This window comes from Scyliorhinus canicula, chromosome 12, assembly GCF_902713615.1.
Source record: "Scyliorhinus canicula chromosome 12, sScyCan1.1, whole genome shotgun sequence".
Lineage (NCBI taxonomy): Eukaryota > Metazoa > Chordata > Chondrichthyes > Carcharhiniformes > Scyliorhinidae > Scyliorhinus > Scyliorhinus canicula.
Genome location: NC_052157.1, coordinates 150,987,188 through 151,011,761, shown reverse-complemented (window position 1 = coordinate 151,011,761; position 24,574 = coordinate 150,987,188). Strand labels below are relative to the sequence as shown.

The following is a 24,574-nucleotide window of genomic DNA, read 5'->3' as shown; positions in this document are numbered from 1 at the left end:
TACGGATGAATACTGGAAGAGGCACGGTCATTGCTGGATGAGACACGGGAAAAGTGGGAGGAAGAGTTGGGCATGGAGATAGGGGGAAGACTCTGGATCGAAGCGCTGCATGGGGCGAACTCCACTTCCTCATGCGCAGGGCCGATCCTCATGCAGTTAAAGGTAGTGCACAAGGCGCATTTGATCAGAACACGCATGACTCCTCTAGGGGTGGAGGACAAATGTGAACAGTGCCAGGGAGGCCCGGCCAACCACACCCACATGTCCTGGTCGCATCCCAGACCTGTCAGGGGAGGGTGTGACAAAACTGAACAATGGAATTTGGGGGGGGGGGGGGGGGGGGGGGGGGAAGAGAGCAAATAGCAACCAGGAGACATGGCAGGCAAGGCAGAGGAGCCAGGAGGGACAACGGGCAAGGAAACACGTGGGTACGATCACAACAACAGCAACAAGGTACGCCCAGGTAGCACCAAAAACACAGCTCAGGAGAAAACATGTACAAAGTTAATACGGCACAGTTGTGGCAACCAATCACTGGGGCCCCAAAGCTAGGGCCCCCGCATCGGTGTCCACATTACCTTTATATAAATAATTGTTTATATTCTTTTCTTTCTGTCTCACATACCCACCTTGTAAATATCTTGTTATTACTGTGTGACGTTCCTTGCAATATATTATAAATGCAAAACCAATAAAGAAAGAGCGATAATACTACCCATCAAGCATGATGGTAAAGATCCAGCAGACCTGTGCGTGTGAAAATAACCGCTTCTCAGCAGAATGACTTTTGTGGGAACAAGTTGAACAACAACCTGCAGCTGAACATTTCACTAATAATACTTTTCGTTATGAAACATTGAGAACAAGGCTCTCTCTCTCTTCATTGATGAATGAGGCCTAGTGATCAACTATCGGACGATCAGACTTGAGTTTAAAGGCTCACAACGCACACCTCCAGAGAAAACCTGGCCATGTTTTCACCATTGGGGTAGTATAGTTTGTTCAAGTCCTGAGTCTTGAATCTTATGTAAATGTTTAAATAAACACAGAGCTATAATAACTTGTATTAATTCAACTGGCCGTGAGTATTCAATTTTGTCGGCATTTGTCAGTTGATGCCAGCAGAGGCACCAACATCGAGATGCAATGTTCTCCAAACAAAGTATCCCAATTCCCCGTACACAGACACTAAATGTTCTTCACCTGTTGAGTGGACGGATTTCTGGTTATGGAAGTTTGTCCACCAAAGGATTTATGTGGCAATTGAAGTCCCCTCCTAAGAAAAGATTTGCTGACACTGATTCAGCAAAATCCATAAAGACTTTTGTAACAAAATCTGGAGAATAATTTGGAGGGCCATATACATTTATTGTCAAAATGCTTTATCTATGCAGCACTCCTTTAGGGATCACTTACCTTTCCTAAGTCTAAATGGCACATTTTTATTAATCAAAATCACAATCCTGACTACTAGTGGACACATTTGCAACACATTTGAGTGGCTTAGCCAAGAGTCAATTTCCTGACCTAGCTTGCAGTGTTCGGCTAAGAGGTTGGACATAGATAGGTTTGAAATGACTAAAATGAGAGTTGCGTTCAGCTTACCTGCGCTGCTTTCAAACAACTTTAATTCAGAACTAAACTCATTAAATGACTGTAGTTGTAAAATACAACAGCGTGCAACTCTCAGATGGGGAAGAGAGGGGACAGTCGCGCACAGAATTTCACAGAACAGTACTAGGAACAGAGTTTCACCAGTACAGGTTGTGTAACTACACCAACTGTTTTAAGTCTAAATGACCAGGAACAAAATAAAATGCCAAACTGCCGAAGAATGAACGTGAGTTCTCGGACTGTAGCATTAGAATCAAGCATCAAATGACACAACATTGGAAACTTGGCATTCATTACTTAATCTTAACTGATTTAGTTCAAAATTTTATTTTCAAAATAATGCCTGGACTTAGCAATTTCTTTTCAAGCTTATTTCTTTACATCCGGGCAACACTTACTTCCCTTTTTGTGAAACCTCAAAATTAACAAATGACAGCATAACACCACAGATAGATTGGCTTGGAGAAGACACTTCAGTGCAGAGCGTGGCAATAAATGCAAAGTTCTTAATTTTATAGGAACTTGCCTATATAATAATGCGAACTGCACAGGAAATGCAGATGTAGAATCACCCTCCAACCTTCAAGTCCAACCTCAATCAATGGTAAGTGTTTGCAAAAGCACAAGTGTGATTTAGGTTTTGAATGCATAGACAAATTAACTTTTTGATAGGACACTGAAAATAGTTTTGTCAATTTGCGATCAGTCAAGAAGCCCAAATTTACAATTAGTCAGATTTAGCTAGTGCTTTCAAATTGTCAATCTCTCATTGACATTGTTGCTCAGCAAACTAACCGAAGAGTGAATGCATGGGGGAGGGGGGGGGGGGGGGGGGGGGGAAGAGACACAGAGAGGGAGCGAGAGAGAAACACAGAGCGAGAGAGTAAAGACAGAGTGACAGAGAGAGAAAAAGAGAGTGAAAAATAGAGACCGAGAGAGGGAGGGAGACACACACACACAGACAAAGACAGACAGAGACACCAGAAAGGGGGAGAGAGAAAGGGAGACAAAGACCGAGAGAGAGGGAGAGAAGGACTGAGAGAGAGAGAGAGAGAGAGAAAGACCGAGAGAGAGAGAGAAAGACCGAGAGAGAGAGAGAGAGAGAGAGAGAGAAAGAAAGACCGAGAGAGAGAAAGATCGAGAGAAAGACCGAGAGAGTGAAAGAGAGAGAGAGAAAGAGAGAGAAAGAATGAGAGAGAGAGAAAGAGGCAAAAAGAATATAAGGCAGTGAGCACAAGCGAGCTCGGCCATGAACATCAGCGTGCGCGATTGGGCCAGACTGTGCCAGCCAGCGAGAGCCAGACCGCTCGAGAGGGAGCGAAGGGAATCGAGAGAGAGAGAGAGACTGTGTATGGTGCTTACAAAATATGTAGTCAACAATGGAAAGCTGATTACATGATAAATTGGGGGAGAATCGTGGGCACTCAATCAAATCAGCATCACCATAACTTGGCATTTGAATTGAGGTTAGGTGACCGACTTGAAGTCACCCATTTATTTTACTGCATAATATATGGCTGGGTAATTTCTTCTTTTGGTAATTTGATTCAGAATTTATGGTATATGTACATTGTTAGTGTCTGATGCACGCTGACACTCCTACCAGGTGGTAACAGACCAATGAATGTAATTACTGCAAGTGTATTGATTAATTACGGAGTTACAGGACATTCATTTAGATTGTGGCATTCACATTGAGACCTCTCAACATCACTTCGTACAGTTGCTTCTTCTTAAATACACAGCATAGACAAAATGGCACAATCAAGAGTCAGCAACACATGGAAAAGATGGCCTTGTCAACCTTTTAAGGGGCTATTGATACAGGTGTTGCAGATAGGCAATCTTTTGTGGGATTTTCTACTTTATAATAATGAAGTAAAATCTATTCATGCATATATTCAACCCAAAGTTACCTATACTCAGCCATGGTTGAGTGGTAGCACTCATCTCTGACTTAGAAGAATGTGGATTCAAGTCTCATTCCAGATCACAAGCACATAATTTAGCCTGCTTTTACTGTACTAGGTGCTGCACTTTCAAACATGCTGTCTTTCAGACGAGATGCTCAATTAACCTCTTTGGGGGAGGGGGGGGGGGGGGGGGAGGAGGAGGAGGAGGGAGTGTGTGTGTGTGTGTGTGTGTGTGTGTGTGTCTACAAGATTCCATGGCACGGTTTCAAAGGAGGACAGGAAAGTTCACCTAGTGGCCTGGGCAATCTTCTGAAGCACATTAGCTGGTCATTATCACACCGTGCGATCTGAGACCTTGCTGTTGAAACTAATTGCTACATTTCCTGCATGACAACAATGACTACACTTCAAAAGTAGCTGCAAAGTTCTTTTGGATGTACTGTACTGAGATATGAGGGGCATATATTTTATGTATACTATATTGAGCAAGACATTTTTCAGTCTAAACATGACTAAAGCATCAGACATGCATTAAAAAAATAGAAGCAGGAGGCCATTCGGCACTTCTCCGCCATTTATTATGATTATGGCTAATCATAAAGTTGAATACCCTGATCCCACTTTCCCCCCATATCTCTTGATCTCTTTAGCCCCAAGAGCTTTATCTAATGCATTCTTGAATTTACACAACGTATTCACCTCAACAACCTTTTATGGTTGGGGTGGCACATTTGCACAGTGGTTAGTACTGTTGCTTCACAGCACCAGGGTCCCAGGTTCGATTCCCAGCTTGGGTCACTATGCGTGCGGAGTCTGCACATTCTCTCCCCATGTCTGCGTGGGTTTCCTCCGGGTGCTCCGGTTTCCTCCCACAAGTCCCGAAAGACGTGCTGTCAGGTGAAATCGACATTCAGGATTCTCCCTGTGTGTACCAGAACATGCGCCGGAATATGGCGACCAGGGGATTTTCACAGTAACTTCATTGCAGTGTTAATGTAAGCCTATTTGTGTCAATAATAAAGATTACATTATCATTACTGTGAATTCCACACATTCACCCCTCTCTGGGTGAAGAAATTTCGCATCATCTCAGTCCTAAAAGGTTTACCCCTTATCCTCAAACTATGACCCCTAGTTCTGGACGCCCCCACCATCAGGAACATTCTTTCTGAATTTGCGCTGTCTAATCCTGTTAGAATTTTATAAGTTTCTATAAGATCCCCTCTCACTCTTATAAATTCCAATGAAAATAATTGTAACCGACTTAGACCCGCCATCCCAAGAATCAGCCTGGTAAAACTTCGCTGCATTCTCTCCATAGCAAGGACATCCTTCGTCAGATAAGGACCCCAAAACTGCGCCCAATACTAAATTGTGTGCCTCACCAACGTCCTATACAATTGCAGTAAAACGTCCCTATTCCTATACTAAAATCCTCTCGCTATGAAGGCCAACATACCATTTTCCATCGTCACTGCCAGCTGTATCTGCATGCTTACTTTCAGCGAATGATGCACGAGGACACCAAGGTCTTGCTGAATATCCACCTCTCTCAATTTACATCCATTCAAATAATAATCTGTCGTCCTAATTTTGTTACCGAAGTGGATAACCTAACATTCATCCATATCATACAGCATCTGCCATGCATTTGCAGACTCATTTAGCATGTCCAAATCACGCTGAAGCATCTCTGCATCCTCTTCACAGCTCATCCTCCCACCCAACTTTGTATCATCTGCAAATTTTGAGACACTACATTTAGTTCCCTCATCCGAATCATTAATATATAATGTGAACAGTTGGGGTCCTACGGTACCCCACTAGTCACTGCCTGCCAATCGGAAAATTACCCATTAATTCCAACCTTTTGCTTCCCATCTGATAACCAGCTTTCTATCCATCTCAAGGCACTGCCCGCAATTCCAATATTTGCTCAAGCATGTTTTAAACATTTTTCTTCCATCCCATTTAAACACCTTCTTGTAGCTAACTCCCAGTACCTGACTGAGGGATAGAAAAGTAACCAGAGCTTTTTGTTGCTTTTGAGATGTGCATCTGAAACAGACAACATTAGCGTAGGTTTACATGAGATGTGAGATATGGGTCGCAGTGGTTAGCACTGTTGCCTCACAGCGCAGAAACTCTGGTTCGATTCCGGTCTCGGGTGACTGGCTGGGTGGAGATTGCATGCTCTCCCCGTGTCTGCGTGGGTTTCCTCCGGGTGCTCCGGTTTCCTCCCACAGTCAAAAACTGTGCAGGTTAGGTGGATAGGCCGTGCTAAGTTGCCCCTCCTAAGTGTCCAAAAGATATGCTGTTTTTTTTAAAGTGCATCCAATTAATTTTTTCCCCAATCAGGAGACAATTGAGTGTGGCCAATTCACCTACCCTGCACATCTTATTGGGTTGTGTGGGCCTAGGTAGAGTGCTCTTTCGGAGGTCAGTGCTGACTTGATGGGCCAAATGACCTTCCGCACTGTCGGGATTCTATGACTCTATGAAGATCTTCTTCAATGAAGAGCACCCTGGGGCTATCTGCTGGGAACTTCATGCACGGTTATTTGCTGAGCTTGAGAACTTTGCCTTAGTAGGGCTGGGGAGATGGGAAATTGGACCTCATCAACGCAGCACAAAAACACACAAATGCACAGCATCCATTGAAGTAACTTGAACAGATGTGCTACTTTAGGAACCTATGACCGTGCCAGCCATTTGGAAACATAGATTGGGGAAACTACCTTTTGCACTGAAACTTCCCAATTTCAGCTCTGGGGAGAAGTAAGGGGGCAGCTTCTCTTGGACTGCGTGTGCGCCATTTCCTGCTGCCAATTGTACAGCAAGGTTGAAATTTAGAAGCGGTTTTATCTCATCTAACTGAGAAGGAAGTAAAAATTAAACAGAAACAAATTAAGAATTAAGAAATGAATTGTTCCAACATAAACTGGGATGCCAAGTGGTATTTCAAACATGTTCAAGAAATAAAATAGATGTCGCAGTCTGATCTCAGTCACAGTTAAACACTGCAGTCCAGGTGGCCCGGATGAGCAGGTTCTTTGGGGTGGAAGACAGGTGTGTAAAACGTGCGGGAGGACCAGCGAACCATGTCCACATGTTCTGGGCATGTCCAAAGCTGAGGAGATTTTGGCAGGGGTTTGCTGATGTCATGTCCAAGGTATGAAAAACAAAGGTGGCATTGAGTCCAGAGGTGGCGATTTTCAGGGTGTCACAGGATCGGGAATCCAAGAGGAGAAAACGGCAGACGGTCTGGCCTTTGCTTCCCTGGTAGCCCGAAGACGGATACTTTTAGCTTGGAGGGATTCAAGGCCCCCGAAGCCGGAGACCTGGCTATCGGACACGGCTAGCTTTCTCTGTTTAGAGAAAATCAAGTTTGCCTTGAGAAGGTCACTGTTAGGGTTCACCTGGAGGTGGCAACCGTTTGTCGACTTCTTCGCAGAAAATTAATCGTCAGCAGGGGGTGGGTTAGCTCAGCATAGATTAGGGGGTTAATTAATGGTGGGACCTGTTGGGGAGGAAGGTGGTATTTGCACTATGTTTATATTCTCATGTACATTGTTTATACTGCTGCTGTTACAATGCCAAAAAAAACCTCAATAAAATGTTTATTAAAAAAAAACACTGCAGTCCAGAAAGAAAGGGATGAATTACAAGAGATACTGGTCAGAGCAGAGATTAATTAATTGAGTCTAACTCAATCAAACTGAGTTCTTTCTTAGTTGTTGAGTACAGTTAAATGTGAACTTTCTTTCGATATCCAAATTCACCGGGCCCAAAGTAATAAAATTACTGCGAATATTGTATATATAGCACTTCTAAAAGTGCATCTTCCAATTCAGATAAAAAGTCAGTCGCAAGATCACATTTGCTGCTGAAAATTATGCACAAACTTCCAGCTCTGGCCCAGGACATTCGATTCGTATTTTAAGAATTAAGTAATCAGGATTGCCCCCCACCCCCCTTAAGGGGCAATTTAGCGTGGCCAATCCACCTACCTTGCACATCTTTGGGTTGTGCAGGTAAGACCCACGCAAACACGGGGAGAATGTGCAAACTCCACATGGACAGTGAGCCGGGGCCGGGATCGAACCCGGGTCCTCAGCGCCGTGAAGCATACAACTTTATTCTTGCTTGGACTATGCAATCTTGTCTGGAAGTTGTTTGCACAGACCTGCTTACGGTAGAGCACGCAAACACAAGAGATGCACATAGCCACTCAAAACACATTCACCAGCCAGCCTGTCACAGTTAAGGCAACAACAGTGCACTATTGCAGGTACTGACATCAGAGTTACGTACCTAGATTAATTTTAATCTGCAGAAGCAGAAAGCAGAAGTGCTTATCTTACAGAACTGCAGCAGACTGCAGATGCACAGTCCTTCCATTGTTGGCTACGATCCATACTGCAAACCACTTGGTCTACAACAAACTGATGGCATCAAATCAGACGTGATCCAGGAATATACTATTAATTAAAAATCACTTGATTGTAATCCAAAGTAAATGTGAAGAGCTCACTTCAGCAACATTACTGATTCTGTTCCCTTGATGAACAGTTCAAAAATCAGAACACAACATACTGAGGCTGGTCTCAGAGAACAGGAGCTACAATGCTGCAAGCCAAGAAAAACACATTTGTACCAGAAGAGAGTGCTTCATACCGCATTCTGTGAGCACCATTCAAGTGCTCAAGGCTGAATACAAGATTACTTTTCTCAGATCTTCAGATCAGATGTACAATGCACTGAAATGAGATGGCATTCATTTAATTGAGAATACAGAACAGCGTTAATCAATTTTCCAATCTTAGCATTCTCTAATTCAAAGAAAATAGAAACAAATTTCCCTTTTAATAAGCATTTCCACTCTTAAATTACTCTTTGGCATGCCCCCCTCCCCCCGCTTATCTCAACATCTTCCTCCAGCCCACACACCTCAGCTCCTTCAATTATGGTCGTTTTCACATCCCCAGTTTTCATCACTGTACCACTTGCCTTGACCCAAATCTCTGGAATTAGCCGTCCTAAAACTTCCCGTTGCTCAACCCCTCTTCTCAAAAATACCTTTTTAACCAATCTGTTGATCATCTGTCCTTATCTCCTTAAACACAATGTTAAAGTGGCTACTTAAGATCCTGTCGCCATATTTGAAGAGGAGGTGGTTTTCATGGCCAATGTTCCTTCACGAATAGAAGCAAAAACAGTGGAAACATCCATTTATCCCATGCCGTTTGTGGGCTATTGATGTGCAAAACATCTGTTGTAGTTTACACTCGTTCAACATACAAAGTATGAAATTAATACAGATGCTGTTGGTATATTTTGGACTTCTGCGTGCAGCCAAGAAACATTTGCAAGGACATCACCCATATTGCTCTGTTATTGACCAGAAAATTCAAACATTTTAGAAATATCCCAAATGGGGGAAGAATGTTTTTAAACATTAACCACGTGCGTGTGCGTGTGTGTGTGTGTGTGTGTGTGTGTGTGTGTATTAGCAACCCATCAGGCAGTGTTTATCCTCTAATGACAGAAGACGAACCTCTCTCAAAGGGAAAGTACAGTTGATCAATCTGTTCACCAACCCAAAATGTTAAGACTACCCATCACTTTAAATCTGGAATGTCATCGGTGAGAGCAGCAGACTACCCATTTAGGTAGCTATGTCTCAGCCACGCTTGTCTTATATTTAGCTGGTTAGAAGCCGCATGCGAGGAGAGAATTATTCAACACCACTCCTGCTGGCTTACTGGAGCATTCAGTTCCATCCGCACCATGAATGAGGATCGTTGTTCACAATCTGCTGCTCTCACCGATGACATTCCAGGTTTAAAGTGATTTACAAGAAGCAAATGCGATGAGAGAAGAATTGGTTGGGGTCTGGAATGCACTGCCTGGAAGTGTGATGGAGGCAGGTTCAATTGAGGCAGTCAAGAGGGCATTAGATGATTATTTGAATAGAAATTCTCTTGGACTGCGTGTGCGCCATTGAGAATGGCACTAGGTCATGTTGCTCATTTGGAGAGCTGGTGCAGACATGATGGGCCAAATGGACTCCTCCTGCGCCGGAACAATTCAGTGATATTGCTGAAGCAGATAAAATCAGTCAGGCCAAAACCTGTTCTTTGCCCTTCAATTAACCCCTCAAAAGCAGAGAGCGGGACAACATTGGGAATATAGTGGGAAGCTTACACTTCAACAATTTGCATCTGTATGGCACCTTAATCCCAGTAAAACTTCCCACGTACTTCATGGTTGAAATTAAACAAATATGACTGAGCCACATTGGGTATATATTTGGGCAGATGATTAAAAGCTTGGTTTAAAAGGGAACTTTTTAAGGAGAATCTTTGAGGAAAGGGGTTGAGCGATGGAGTTTTAGGAAGGTTAATTCCAGACCTTAAAGCAGAGGTAGCTGATGGCACAGCCACTAATAGTTTCATAACGACAACTGGGGATGTGCAGGATCTCAGAATTGGAGGAGTGCAGAGACATCAGAATGTTGCAGGGAATTACAGAGAAATGGAGGGGAGACCGCAAAGGAATTGGAAAAAAAGTACCAGAATGATGAAACAAAAAGCAGGGCCAATATGGATTAGCAAGCACCAGAGTGTTGAATGTACAGGTCTTGGTTTGAATTAGGATACAAGCATTAGCGTTTTATGAGTTTACAGAGGGTGCAGGGTTCGACAGGAGAGCGCTGGGTTAGTCGAATTCCACAGCGACAAAGATATGGTTGAGCGCTTCGATAGCCGATGGGCTGAGGTGGGGGCGGATGTTATAAAGGTGAAAGTTAGTGATCTTTGTCATATCATATAGGGGATGTGACATTGAAAACATAGTTCAGGGTCAAGTTTGGTGTCAAAAGGGGCAGCACGGTGGCGCAGTGGTAGCACTGCAGTCTCACGGCGCTGAGGTCCCTGGTTCGATCCCGGCTCTGGGTCACTGTCCGTGTGGAGTTTGCACATTCTCCCCGTGTTTGCGTGGGTTTCACCCCCACAACCCAAAGATGTGCAGGGTAGGTGGATTGAACACACTAAATTGCCCCTTAATTGGAAAAAATGAATTGGGTACTCTAAATTTAAAAAAAAAGAAGTTTGGTGTCAAACTAGCAAATGGTCTGGTTTAGCCTTAGACCGTGGCCAGGGAAAGGGTGGTATAGGACAAAATCAATGGCTTCAGCCACTTTCAGTTACAATTGCAAATTAGAAACAGGGACTTTTAAAATTGCTTTAAAGTATGAATTTTTTAATTAACTTGACACTTGAAATGTGTTCATGCCACACCTTTTTCTACACACAAAAGCACCAGATCTTTTCTTCCTTTAAGTGGAAATATTTTTGGAAAGACCACACAATTCCAAAACAAAAAACTAAAAAAATGTTTTTGTTCTTAATTCTTGCAGATATTTACCGTCATCAGCAACCTGGTTTGGTTTTGAAAACCTGCTTCTTCTAAACTAAGATGAATGTAATCCAGTTGATTATACTGGCGGTTTTGGCGAATGGGGGCACAACCTCAAACATTTCATCAACTTCAGCAGACCCAACTGCACCATCTTCATATAACGACTCAACTACGTTCACCTCTCAAATGTCCTGGACAACAAATATGTCAACCATAACAAGTGCATCTTCAAATGATCTTCCCAGCAACACCTCTATCTCAACAAACAATGCTAATATCACTTCACAGGTCCCATTCCCAATTTCAACTGAGGTGGAAACGACTGAAAGCACGACCTCTCAATCAGTTTCATACTTTACAACTACAAATCAGACTTCTAAGCCAACCACATTTATACCGATCACACATGAGCCAACCACTATTCTGTCAACCATGAAAAAGCCATCTACTGCTGCTTCATCCAACAATGCTGGGGCTACAGGCAGAATTATTGCTTACGTCATTGGCGGGTTATTGTTCCTAATGTTGATCATAATATGCATCGTTTTGCTGAGGAAAAGATGTTCAAACTATGCTGTACAGGACAGCCACTGGGCACGAACGAATCCAGACTATGATGATAATGGTGCATGTGCAGTTGAGAACAATGATAATGATTTCACTCCAACAAAACGCCCCTCACTCACCACCTTCTTGTCTAAAAAATCAAACCGTGAATCCTTACTGGACCAATATAACATGGATGTGCAGGAGTCTGGAGGAATCATCAATGCTTCTTCATCAGAGATGGAAGAAAAGCTCATTGCGTCTCCTGACGCCCAAGTGGAAAATGAAACAGGAAAAGAAGCACCATTTTCAAGTGAAACACAAACACAAAGCCAAGATTTTCCACCACCACCTTCTCTTGACACACAGGTTAATGATAATGACCCAGTTACTCCACCACCTGCAACGGAGTCAGAGGCTCCTGACCCCTCTCCAGACGTTTCACCTGGCGATCCGGACACCACTATCAGTTTCCCCCCTCCTCCAGGGGATATTCTGGATCTTGTGAATGATTCCAATTTTCCATCACCACTCCCCGAGATATCAGCCTAAAGTGCTGGTTTTTAGTTTTCGCTTTCACGCCTGCAAAGCAAGCGTGCATTGGCTACAGGGTTGCAAGTCAGCAGGCATAAGATGCCTTCCTGTAACAACTGCTTTTGAGCATCCAAGTCTCCACACCATATTATAAAAATCAGACATGTTAAAATAGCCAGACACTCAAGTATAATGCACTGCATCCTTTTGAAATGTAAAGTTGGAATTGGTGTCATGATTTGACACGCAAATACAAAACCCCTGTGGACTGTCATTCCATTAATGTACTTCTGCTTTTTTTTTAAATCAAAAAGACAGCATTACAAGCGTTTTCACTCGATTGGTTTCGTATCCACCCCCGCAGAAACAACGGGTAACTGGTTAACAGGTTATTATCCATCCACCAATTTCCTTCTCAGCAGCTAGAATTAAAGGGGTCTCTCCAGCAGGAAATGTTCCATTTCCTGTATTTAGATGGCAAATAAAACCTTTTTATCAGACTCCAAATAGCAGAGTTTAACACATAAATCTTCATTGGTTGATATTAAAGATGGGGGAAAAAAGTCCAAAAATTGAAATGGGGTGACTTTACTCAAATACTACAGGAGTATATATATTTTTTTAAATGCTGTTCAAAGTATTTTTTTTTAATTTAAAATAAATTTAGAGTACCCAATTATTTTTTTTCCCAATTAAGGGGCAATTTAGCGTGGCCAATCCACCTAACCTGCACATCTTTGGGTTGTGGGGGTGCAACCCACGCAGACACGGGGAGAATGTGCAAACTCCACACGAACAGTGACCCAGGGCCGGGATCGAACCCGGGTCCTCAGCACAGCAGTCCCAGTGCTAACCACTGCGCCACATGTCGCTCCCGCACCCAAAAAAAGAAAAAAGTATTCTTCAACAGACAAGTTTGCCGTCTGAAAAAGCAGCAAGTTATGCTTTGTAACCATATTTTATGAGACCGCAGATTGCTTTTTCTGTTATAAAACTGCATGCGCTGGCCTTCCTCAACTTTCTTCACAATTTCTGTAACCGACTCAACCCTCACTGAAATGACATTTTAGTATTTTATTTGTGTGTGAATTTAGTTTCAAGAGAAAGTTGCAGACTTTAAAATCTAATCAATTGTCATTTGTACCCATATAGTCATTCACTAAATGTGGGAGGAAGAATTGCTAAGAATAAAGAAAATATTTCAGAGCATGGTTACAAATGAAATTTTTTACTTGCAGTTCTCAATTTTACATATAATGCTTTGATATCCTGGCTCTGGATGTTATAATCAGCAAGTTTTAGTTTATGTGCTATATCTGAATATAAAGGAGAGACATAATAAAGGAAATGAAAACAGCCAATTAGAGTTTGAGTTTTCATTTGGAGTTTTCATAAGGCCGGATTTTACATTCGTACATAGAATGTCATCTAAAGACCTCAACTTGAACAAATGGAATACTGGTCTATGGGCGGCACGGTAGCACAGTGGTTAGCACTGTTGCTTCACAGTGCCTGGGCCCCACCTTTGATTCCTGGCATGGGTGATGGTCTGTGCAGAGTCTACACGTTCTCCCCGTCTGCATGGGTTTCCTCCCACAAGCCCCGAAAGACGTGCTGTTAGGTAATTTGCACATTCCAAATTCTCCCTCTGTGTACCCGAACAGGCGCCGGAATGTGGCGACTAGGGGCTTTTCACAGTAACTTCACTGCAGTGTTAATGTAAGCCTACTTGTGACAATGAAGATTATTATTAGAATGCATAGATTTTGACTATTACAAGTTCTCTGGCTAACTTCAGAAATAGGAAGAGCAATAGCAATAAAAGGGAGGGGGCTGGAGCAAAAAAAAGGGGACATTTTAAAAGTAGAATCAGATTGGCTATCCAATAGAGCACATTTATTTCTAGTTGTTAATGTAGATAAATGTGAAATAAAAAATGCAAAGAAAATAAGTGGGCCAGAGTATGCATATGGAATTAATAGTTCACAGTGGACTTGGAAGTAATTATTGTCACATTCAATGCATTGCCCAGATAGTGCAGCAAAGCAATTTTTAAAAAATAATAGAAAGGTAGGATATAAATGCTGCAGAACAAAATCAGAAAAAAGAAGCAAGACTGATTCCAAAAACAGAGATGAGATGTGCCATGAGGAAAAACTGAAAAACCTGAACTTTACAACTGGTTAAGAGGAGATTGCAAATGGTACAGGTAACTCGGTGTTACTTTAAAGAGAGACAGCTGCAGTCAAAGGACACCGATGGAAGCTGGTGAAATAAAAAGAGGAAACCCTTCTTTCACAAAGAGTTCGATAAACACTTACACAGAGAATAGAGGCAAAGGCATTGGCTTTTTTTCAACATACAGCCGGGCTGCATTATAGGAGAGTTTCTGCACTAGATAAGGTGATGATTGTCATGATATGCAAACATGCAGCTAATGAACACATAGAATACGACACGACCAATGAGCAGTCAGGACACTCAGGGGTGTTATCTCACTATAAAAGGGATGAGGCGCTCACACCCCGCCTCTTTCCACAGACCAACATCTAGAGTGAGACAGGGTGTATCCTCAGCATCACACCCCAGCACGCGGCTTAGAGCAAGGCTGGTTCAGTTAGACTGAGTTACTACATTTAGATTAGCAGAGAGTCGAACTCATTAACAACTGTGCTAATAATTCAATAAAACACATTGAGCTCACTTCAAAGTCTGGAGCAACTTTTACTCAAAACTGCATCAAGTGGCAGCTTGTGTTATTCCAAATTACATAACACAACAATGATTTTAACCCTGGCTTTTGTTTTAAGCATGTCCACAAAACAGCAGTAAATATTTGGACAGCTCTTTGGTAGAACACATTGATACATATGGTCAACTGGTCAGGGTGGAATTAGTCTTTCATTATTTGAACACTTCAACATGCTTCCCGACGGTCAGTAAAACAATATTCACCAGCAACATATCAAAACGACAAACGTTTATTTAAAATAAAGATTAATGGAGTATTTGGAGGGTTTAAGAGTAACTCAAGGTGGGGGAGGTGGGCGTGTGGAGCTGAAGACACCATTGGGTCCAGAGGCAGCTATATGGTGGATACAGAGGTAAGGCCCCTGGGCCGCACGGGTTGCCAGTGGAGTTTTACAAGACATTTGCTGGACAGTTGGTTCCGTTACTGGTAAGGATGTCTAAAGATTCTGGAGCACTGGGCTCCCTTTCTGCAACGTTGGTACAGGTATCAATTTCCCTTCTTACCCCGTGGAGTGCAGGTTACACCCTCCTATTTCATTACTTAACATGGACGCCAAGATAGTGATGAAGCTGCAAGCGCTGAGGTTGGAACCCTGTCTTCCTAAGGTGATTGGGGAAGAGCAGACTGGATTTGTTGAGAGCCGGCAATTGCCATTTAATGTGCAGCAATTGCTAAATGTGGTTCTTTCCCAGTCTGATGGGCCCGATCCAGAAAAGACATTTAACAAGGCAGAATGGGGTACATTTTTGTGGTTTTGGAGAGGTTCGGGTTGGGATCCAAGTTTGTGTCATAGATACGTTTGTTGTATAAAGTTCCCTCAGTGAGTGTTCGCACCATCACCACAAACTCAGGGTACTTTCAATCAAATAGAGGAACAAGACCCAGGTGCTCTATCTCCCCCTCTTGTTTGCATTGGTGATAGAGCCTTTGGCCATCGCTTTGAGGGCTTGGGTAGGGGAGTGGTGGAGCATGTGGTGATCCTGTATGCTCACTGCCGTTTACTTTACGTGACAGACCTGGTCCCCACTATGAGTGACATAATGGAACAACTGAGGTGCTTCATCTCCTGATTCAAGTTAAATCTGGAAAAGAGTAATGTTTTCCAGTGAACTCCACGGGAAGGGGAGCCAACCTGGGGGTGCTTCCATTTTGCTTGGCCAGATCTAGTTTAAGGTATCTGGGGATCCGAGTGGCACGAGGCTATGCCCAACCGTAAACTGAAATATTATAGTTTGGTAAGTAGAGTCAAGACTGACCTGCAATGGTGGATAACCTTCCCCTGTCCTGGGCGGGCAGGCCCCAGTCAATCAAGATGAACATCCTGCCATGATTTTTGTTAGTGTCCGCCGGTTTTCCTTCCTAAATCTTTCTTTGGGAGGATCAAGAAGTTGCTATCATCCTTTAGATGGGCGGGCAAGATCCCAAGGATTCATAGGGCAGTCCTTCAAAGCGATGGACAGTAGGGGGGGGCCAGGCGTTGCCAAACCTTAAATGTTATTACTGGGCAGCTAATGCAGCGAAGGTATTGGGTTGGTGTAGTGGTCGCTTCCACTTTGAAGATATAGAAACAATTTTGACAACATTTTAAATTGGGGTCAGTGTTAAAGCTGGCTCCCATCTGCGCTTGCCATGCATTATTAAGAATAATAATAATCTTTATTAGTGTCACAAGTAGGTTTACATTAAAACTGCAATGAAGTTGCTGTGAAAAGCCTCTAGTTGCCACACTCCGGCGCCTGTTCGGGTACATAGAGGGAGAATTCAGAACATCCAATTCACCTAACAAGCACATCTTTCAGGACTTGTGGGAGAAAACCTGGGCACCTGGAGGAAACCCACACAGCCACGGGGAGACCGCGTAGAGTCCACACAGACAGTGACCCAATCCGGGAATCAAACCCGGTCCCTGGCGCTGTGAACAACAGTGCTAACCACAGTGCTGCCATGCCACCCACATGAAAAAAAGGAAATTCAGAGGGTTTACAAGTACCAATATGAAAATTTAACAAGTATATCTATGCCCATTCTTGGTTCCTATGCCACAGTATATTGCTTTACTTCATTTTATTAAAACTACAACAGGCATAAGTGGGAGTTGGAGTTGAGAGAGGACATGGAAGTTGGGTTATGGGAGAAGGCCCTGAGGAGAGTTAATGCATCCTCGTCACGTGCCAGGCTTAATCTGATCCAACTCAAGGTGGTCCACAGGGCTCATATGACTGTGGCCTGGATGAGCAGGTTTTTTGAGGGGGCAGAGGTCAGGTGTGGGTGGTGTGGGGGAAAGTCCTGCAAATTATGCCCACGGTCGAGGTGCTTTTGGCAGGAATTTGCAGACGTAATGTCAGAGGCCCGGAACAGAAGGTGACTCAGAGTCCAGAGGTGGTGATTTTGGTGTGTCGGAAGATCCAGGAGGCCGTCGTTTCGGTCTTTGCCTCCCTGGTGGCTCGGAGACGGATTATGCTAGGATGGAGGGACTCGGAGCCTCCAAAGTCGGGGGTTTGGGTCAGCGACGTGGCGGGGTTTCTCAGGTTGGAGAAAATCAAATTCGCCTTAAGGGGTTCGGTACAGGAGTTCGCTCGGGGGTGGCAGCCGTTCATCGACTTCTTCAAGGAAAATTAGGCCGTCAACAGGGGTGCGGGGTAGAGAGGGAAAGGGGAAGGCATGGAAGTGACGAATAAGGGTAGGAAAATCAATAAAGGAAGAACCGTGAGATGGCGTAGTTACATGGACCATGATCGGCAGGGTTTATGTTTGGGGGGAGATGCTTATGTTATTGTGGGTTTTTTGTGTTTGTTGGATCTCTTAGTTTAAAAATGTTAAAATTCTAAATGCCTTAATAAAATATTTTCTTTAAAAAAAAAACTACAACACGCATAACTATGAAATATCACTCATTCTCCCAGAACATTATTAATGTACAAGTGAGGCAAATATTATTTACTTGTTACTCAAAATATCACTCAACTTGCAGGGCATGTTATAGGATTCAACTTGCCTAGAAACTTATTCTATCAATCTTGCATCCCTAGCTCAGTAGCCACCAACTGCGAGCAAGCAACTTATATGTCATGTTGTTCTTTCTTAAAATCTCCATCGTCTTCACATGTTCATATGATGCGAGTGTGACAGGCTGGATGATGGAACAGAGGGACTTTTTCTGTCCATCATTGTTCACATGGATGTATTTGTATTCTTGAGGCTACACTTATCACGACAGACAGCTTCGAGCAGACATTTTAACCTCCATCCCTGCCATGTTGTCTTAAAAATGCTAAAGTAAAAATGCAGAGCAAAATGTATTTAGTTGAAAAGATAGACCGTCCTCGAGACAATGTAGCGGGAAAATACTCTTTGGATACAATTCTAGACTACACCCCCTCTTCACCCTCATCATTCACTTTTCCACTACATGGATCAAATTGGTCAGAAAGAACTTGCATTTATAAAGCAACATTCCAAAGCGCTTAATAGTCAATGGGTGCAGTCCTGTAAGCTATCACTTTGACAAACACAGAAGCCAATCTGCACATACCACAGTCCCACAGACAGCAGTAATATAAACGAACACTATCTGTTTTTGTATTCTTCATTGCGGGATAAACATTGGTCAGGACACCAAAACTCTCCAGTTCTTCTAGTGTTGAGGATTTGTTACATTCACCTTGGTTTACTGTCCCATTTAAAATGACGCATCAGCTAAAACTGTGCACTCAACTCTCCCGGGTGGGGCTGGAACCCACAACCTTCCAGCGGAGGGACCAACTTGCACAAGAAATTGTCAGATACAGATGTCAACAGTGCCACTTCTTGCACAAATAGTGATAAATACAATGTAATGGGAAGGCATTTAAACTTGTAAGTGCCATTTCCCAAAGCATTTTCTGATTTGGAATACACAGATTTCCTTTAATTCAACAGAAACGATCAAATAAAGGTTTAATGAATTTCCGCAGAACGGAGGATGTGCCAAACGGACTCACTGAAGGACAGCCTTAACATATCAAACCATGGGGAATGTTATAGGCTACTCAACAATCCAACAGCAGGGATGAAATGGAACACAAAACAAGTCCATGAATAATTATATAGGACAGCATGGTAGCACAGTAGGTAGCACTTTTGCTTCACAGCGCCAGGGTCCCCAGTTCAATTCCCAGCTTGGGTGACTGTCTGTGCGGAGTCTGCACGTTCTCCCCGTGTCTGCGTGGGTTTCCTCCGGTTTCCTCCCACAAGTCCCATAAGACGTGCTTGTCAGGTGAATTGGACATTCTGAATTCGCCCCACCCGAACAGGCGCTGGAACGTGGCGACTAGGGGCGTTTCACAGTAACTTCATTGCAGTATTAATATATGCCTACTTGTGACAATAAAGATTATTATATAAATATAGCAATTTTAAGGGCGTAAAATATCTTAATGTGCTGTTAAATACCATTTGACACTGAGCTAATACAAAACACAAAGTGCTGGACAAACCGAGCAGGTCAGGCAGCATTCTGGGAGCGAGAAACAGAGTGAACAGTTCAAGTCCGCATGATTCTTCAGAGCTGAAGAGTCCTACGGACTTTGAAACATTAACGGTTTCTCTTTCTACAGATGTTGCCAGACCTGCGGGATTTTGCCAGCATTTTCTGTTTTTATTTCAGATTTCCAGCATCCGCAGTATTTTGCTTTTATTGGACACCCGAGTTACCCAAGGAGCTATCAGGTCAGGTGACTGAAAACCGGGTGAAAGAGGTCACTTTTAACAAATGTCTTAAAAGGAGTGCTGCAGAGATGGAGACACTTAAGGAATGGATGAATGCTAGAGCCGAGGACCCAGGCTGCTGAAAGTGCAATAGTCGAGTGTTGAAAATTGGAGATGCATAAAGAGGTCAGCTTTGGAAGAGCAGAGAGGGTTTCAAGGCTAGGGCACATTAGAGATCGGGAGAGGAGGCGCCAGGGAGGTACGAGTGAACAAGGATGATTTTTTTTTCAATACATCAAAAAAAGCAACTATAGAAGAGGGAACAAGGCAAAAGAACCAAGGTTATTTTGTGAGATTTCCTCGGCCACTTGCGCGAGCGGCTTAAAAGCAGGTATTCAAGGATGCCAAGGGGAAACTGGCAATCACCAACAGCACAAGATAGTCAGACTGTCACTTTCGTCCACATCCTTCTTCCCAGCAGAGAAAGCTTGACAAAGGGGGAACAAACTGAGTGAAATTATAACAATATATTCAAACTAATCTGTTGCACGTTACTCCCAAATTCTTTCAGCAACCCTCACAGGACAGAAAGCGTCGATGCGTTTTCATCAGCGACATAATAACCGTGGCTGATGGCAAATCATATTCTATTGCACGGGATTCTAGATTTTGCTCTCCAAACCATTTTGAGCATGACATTCCATGATCCCATTCACCCTTCCAAAAAAACTGCAAACCTGCGGTCTCAATTATACAGAAATCTAACATTCCCCTTCACAAAGTGTTCATGATTTATTATATTTTTTACAGGTTGCACAAACAATAGATCTGCACTGCCCTAATTGTCTGTCACTCATGTAAGTGCTACCAAAGTAGTAAATTAAATTTCTGTGCCATACTCACGCTAGGGAGGTGTAGAAATGAGGTCATATTGTCAATAACACGTAATTTAGATTATATTCAGAACAGGGCATGGTGCTTACACTAAGATTCCTGCGTCGTTTCGGAGTGGGTATAAATAGCTCCTCTGTAAAGCAGCTATCTAGAATTTGAACATCTGCACCAAGAACACTTCAGCTGCAAAGATTCTCTTGTGAAGTGCTGCCTTGGTAAGTACACTGTTTTCTACTGCATTTTGCTTTATTCTCTTATTTGAAATATTTTTCTCATTTGCACCATTTCTTGGAGACTGCAGAGAGAAGCAAATTTGTCGAGACCAGCTAAATTGGATTTTTATGCCGTGCTTGCGAATATAAAACCCAAGACAGCACTCACAGCAGCTATAATTCTGCTTTTAGCGATAGGATAAAACACTGTTGTCCAGGATTTTTCTTTTTTCACGGAACTAAACCTTTATTGCTTTTTTTTAAAAAATGGGTTGATTGGCGAATATTAATCGAAACAGAACTGATGCTGGCACTTTAGTGAAGGATGAATATTTAATTATTTTAAGCAGCCTTTCTTGATCACAATCAACGTCATAGTAAAGCTTTTTGATATTTTAATTGCCTCTATTAAAAAAATTCAGATTTAAAAAAAAGCACAGGACGTTACATCAATCAAAACTCTATCGAAATCATTTTTTTTAAATCAACAATTTATTCATCAGAAATGTCCTATTATGAATAGATTGTGAGAAAAACCACAATCATAACACAACTGTACCAATTTGGCACAAATGTTTTGCTGCAACACTGTTGATTTATTCATTCCAGAGCATTGTGCATCTAGTTGTTGTTTCACAGGCAATAATAATGGAGCATTCAGACATCTGGGTTCTTAAACAAATCCAGGCATGAGGCGCGCTCCAACACCAGCCTGGAGCTGTGCCACATGAGTATTAGAATGCACGGCATGGGCTCGAGATTCTCTATGCAATTATTCTGTCAGCCAAGCCATTTCACTGAACGGCCCCATTTGAGCCGAGGTCAGGTACTTCCAGAGTATTTTGTTTTGTGAAGTGGGGGTGAAGCAAACCTGTTGCTTCGAGCAGCTCATTTTCCTATTCTGGGTGCACTGGATTTGTCCACCAGCTCATCCCAAGAATGCTGCATGGTATGGAGGAAAACAGCAGAGATTATTTATTTGTGTTGTGGATGGCAAACAAACCAATGTGTAATCATCTTCTTTTATAGGAAAACGATGGACTGTTTCACTTTATCCAGTTGCTTCTTGGCCCTTTTGTGCATCCTACCTTCAAATACAGCGACCTGTCCTTCAGGGTGCTCATGCAAACACAACGACAGGTATGTAGACTGCTCAGGCAAAGGCTTAACAGAGCTTCCCGAGAATATCCAGGACAACATAATATCCCTAAACATTTCCAACAATGGCATTAAGGATCTTGGTGATAAGTTGAAAACTTTCATCAACCTGAGGTACCTCAACATGTCCAACAATCTGCTCACTCATATGCCAACTGAGTTTCCACGGGCGCTTTGGGAAATCTACGCCGCCAGTAACAGAATCAAAATACTGAAGAAGGAAGACACCGCCACTCAGTGGAACCTGAGAATTCTGGATGTGTCTAACAATTTGATTGAAAGGGCTTTTCTAATTAACAACACATTAAATAGCCTCACATTCCTCAACTTCAGTGGAAATAGATTCTGGACAGTCCCAACCAACATGCCCTACAACTTAGAGACTTTAGATCTATCTCACAACAATTTGCTCAATATAATCCCTGATACTTTTCATCAAGGTGGACTCTCAAAATTGTACCTGAATAACAATTCTTTCACGTTTATTCCAAATGGGACTTTTGATCAACTCATTAACTTGCGGCTGATCACACTATATGGAAATTTGTGGGAATGCAACTCTCGGAACAGTCTATTTTATCTGCTAACATGGATAAAGATGGTGACAGCTACCGTCCTTGGACATCCATGTATTGAGAAGAGTGAAGCAAATACGTTCCAATCTTTAGCTAGTCAAGAGACTGGAACTTCATCCCTCTTACACTCAGTTACCAGTGCTAGTTTGAATTCACCTGTTTCAAGTTCTGTTCGTGAATCTCTATCAAGTCAAGAGACTGGAACTTCATCCCTCTTACACTTAGTTACCAGTGCTAGTTTGAATTCGCCTGCACCAAGCTCTGTTCGTGAACCTCTATTAAGTCAAGAAACTAGAACTTCATCCCTCTTACAGTTAGTTACCAGTGCTAGTTTGAATTCACCTGTATCAAGCTCTGTTCGTGAATCTCTATCAAGTCAAGAAACTGGAACTTCATCCCTCTTGCAGTTAGTTACCAGTGCTAGTTTGAATTCACCTGTATCAAGCTCTGTTCGTGAATCTCTATCAAGTCAAGAAACTGGAACTTCATCCCTCTTGCAGTTAGTTACCAGTGCTAGTTTGAATTCACCTGTATCAAGCTCTGTTCGTGAATCTCTATCAAGTCAAGAAACTGGAACTTCATCCCTCTTGCAGTTAGTTACCAGTGCTAGTTTGAATTCACCTGCATCAAGCTCTGTTCGTGAACCTCTAACACACCTCATAACCCAAAACATCTCCATTCAAACAATGGGTAGCACTGAAAGTTCAAGTAATCCCCCGAGTGCTAATACTAATGCAACTCATGGGCCTTCATCATCCACAATGCCCACGGCAACTCTCGAATCCACCTCCAGCAGCACAGTCTCAACCAAGTCCATGATGATAACCAACAAATTGAATGGAACTGTGAATAGCCAGACCAGTGGATCAATGTCATGGTCGACCTTTGAGCCAATGTCCACTACAAGGCACAGGCCAACTGAATCCACTGCATTCTCAAAAATCTCTGAGTCTAGTCTCGCCAATGCAACCACTTCTCATGCTGCAATGAAAAGCATCACAAATACCATCAAGACTATTCCTACCAGTCTGACTGCTGTGCCAAAGATCAATGGAATCACTGGAACAACAAGTCGCGTGAAGCAAAGTGTGACAACAGCACAAAGCACAAACTCAAAAGCACATGTAGGCACAGGGATAACCCTCGACATCATGGTTCTCACCATGCTGGTACCACTGGTCGTTTAGTCATCTAAACAAAAGTAACAGTTACGGACGCTCAGTTAACACCACCGTTGGTCAATTAATCAGGTAGTTTGTAATTTAAAACCAAAACAGATCAAGAACAAAGGCTACTCTGATGGCTTGATGGGCCATACAGGACAAATCCGATCTCTAGTCTATGATGAGCTAGCCTCATTCAGTCAGGCTTGGGTTGCCCCACAAATGGGAAAGAAGGGAGGAAAAAAAGGTCAGCTTAGCTCCCCAGTCCCAACAGTGACTCTCCAAATCCTGCGGAAAGTGTGCACTTGTGAATGTCCGATCTGGACAGGAATAGGTTCAGATGTGAGCGGCCACTGACCATGTCCCCCAACCCCACCAGCATAGCATTTTAAAACATTTGGGTCAAGGCTCACACATGAAGAACAACCACATGGATAAGGTGCCATTGCACAGCATCCCAATTGGTCACCACCATCACGAGGAAAGGGGACAAAAAATAAACCAAACCTCTGCTACAAACCAATTCACCAGCAAGTAGCAGAAAGTACCCCTATTAATAAAGGTTATCCATCATGTATGGAACATTTATTTATATTTCAACATAAAGCAGTTGTGATACACATTCAGAATTCAAGCCTTTTCTGTAAAATGAAACTCAGGAATAGTTTCATAATTTTACAACTAAACTATTTCTGTGCTACCTGAAACGTCTGGCTTGCTCCTCTATTTGTAACATGAAAACTTGAGCATCTTTTTCCTGGTGTGTGGGATGCATGCAACCACAAAATTATTTGTTAAATAACAAGTTAATTGCAATGTAATATAACTAAATCAAATAAAACATTGAATCTTGCAAACATATTGAAAGGAGGCAATAAAATATATATTTATTTAACCACTCATTGTGCACTCCATGAAAATTTCCAACTGGAAGACTGCGGAGGGAAACCTTGCCCACTACTAAGTTTTTGCGGAAGCTTTTAGCTTAGCAATATTTTGTGTGTTTTGACAAAGTCCTCACTTAATTTTGCAATTTAGGGCAAACCAACATGCAAAACTTTGGTCACTCTCCAACCCACTTGATTTGCACCCCATCCACCACCTT

The 24,574-nt window shown here is 42.7% G+C and overlaps 3 protein-coding genes across 19 annotated transcripts in view; 2 read left to right on the top strand and 1 right to left on the bottom strand.

Moving 5' to 3' along the window:
- Positions 1 to 24,574, bottom strand: part of nf1a (neurofibromin 1a) — a 330,336-nt gene that overhangs the window by 124,999 nt on the left and 180,763 nt on the right. The window lies entirely within an intron of this gene.
- LOC119975049 lies at positions 2,010 to 13,390 on the top strand. The gene is made up of 2 exons (XM_038814527.1): positions 2,010 to 2,218; positions 10,948 to 13,390. The coding sequence occupies exon 2, from the start codon at positions 11,007 to 11,009 to the stop codon at positions 12,045 to 12,047; it is 1,041 nt and encodes a 346-aa protein (XP_038670455.1). The 5' UTR covers positions 2,010 to 2,218; positions 10,948 to 11,006; the 3' UTR covers positions 12,048 to 13,390.
- Positions 20,449 to 24,364, top strand: omgb (oligodendrocyte myelin glycoprotein b). Its single transcript, XM_038814526.1, has 2 exons — positions 20,449 to 20,576; positions 21,603 to 24,364. Exon 2 carries the CDS (start codon positions 21,610 to 21,612, stop codon positions 23,491 to 23,493), a length of 1,884 nt encoding a protein of 627 aa, XP_038670454.1. The 5' UTR covers positions 20,449 to 20,576; positions 21,603 to 21,609; the 3' UTR covers positions 23,494 to 24,364.

Excerpts from the sequence above, each read along its gene's own strand:
- LOC119975049 (XM_038814527.1), top strand. The coding sequence starts at position 11,007 with ATGAATGTAATCCAGTTGATTATACTGGCGGTTTTGGCGAATGGGGGC.
- omgb (XM_038814526.1), top strand. The coding sequence starts at position 21,610 with ATGGACTGTTTCACTTTATCCAGTTGCTTCTTGGCCCTTTTGTGCATC.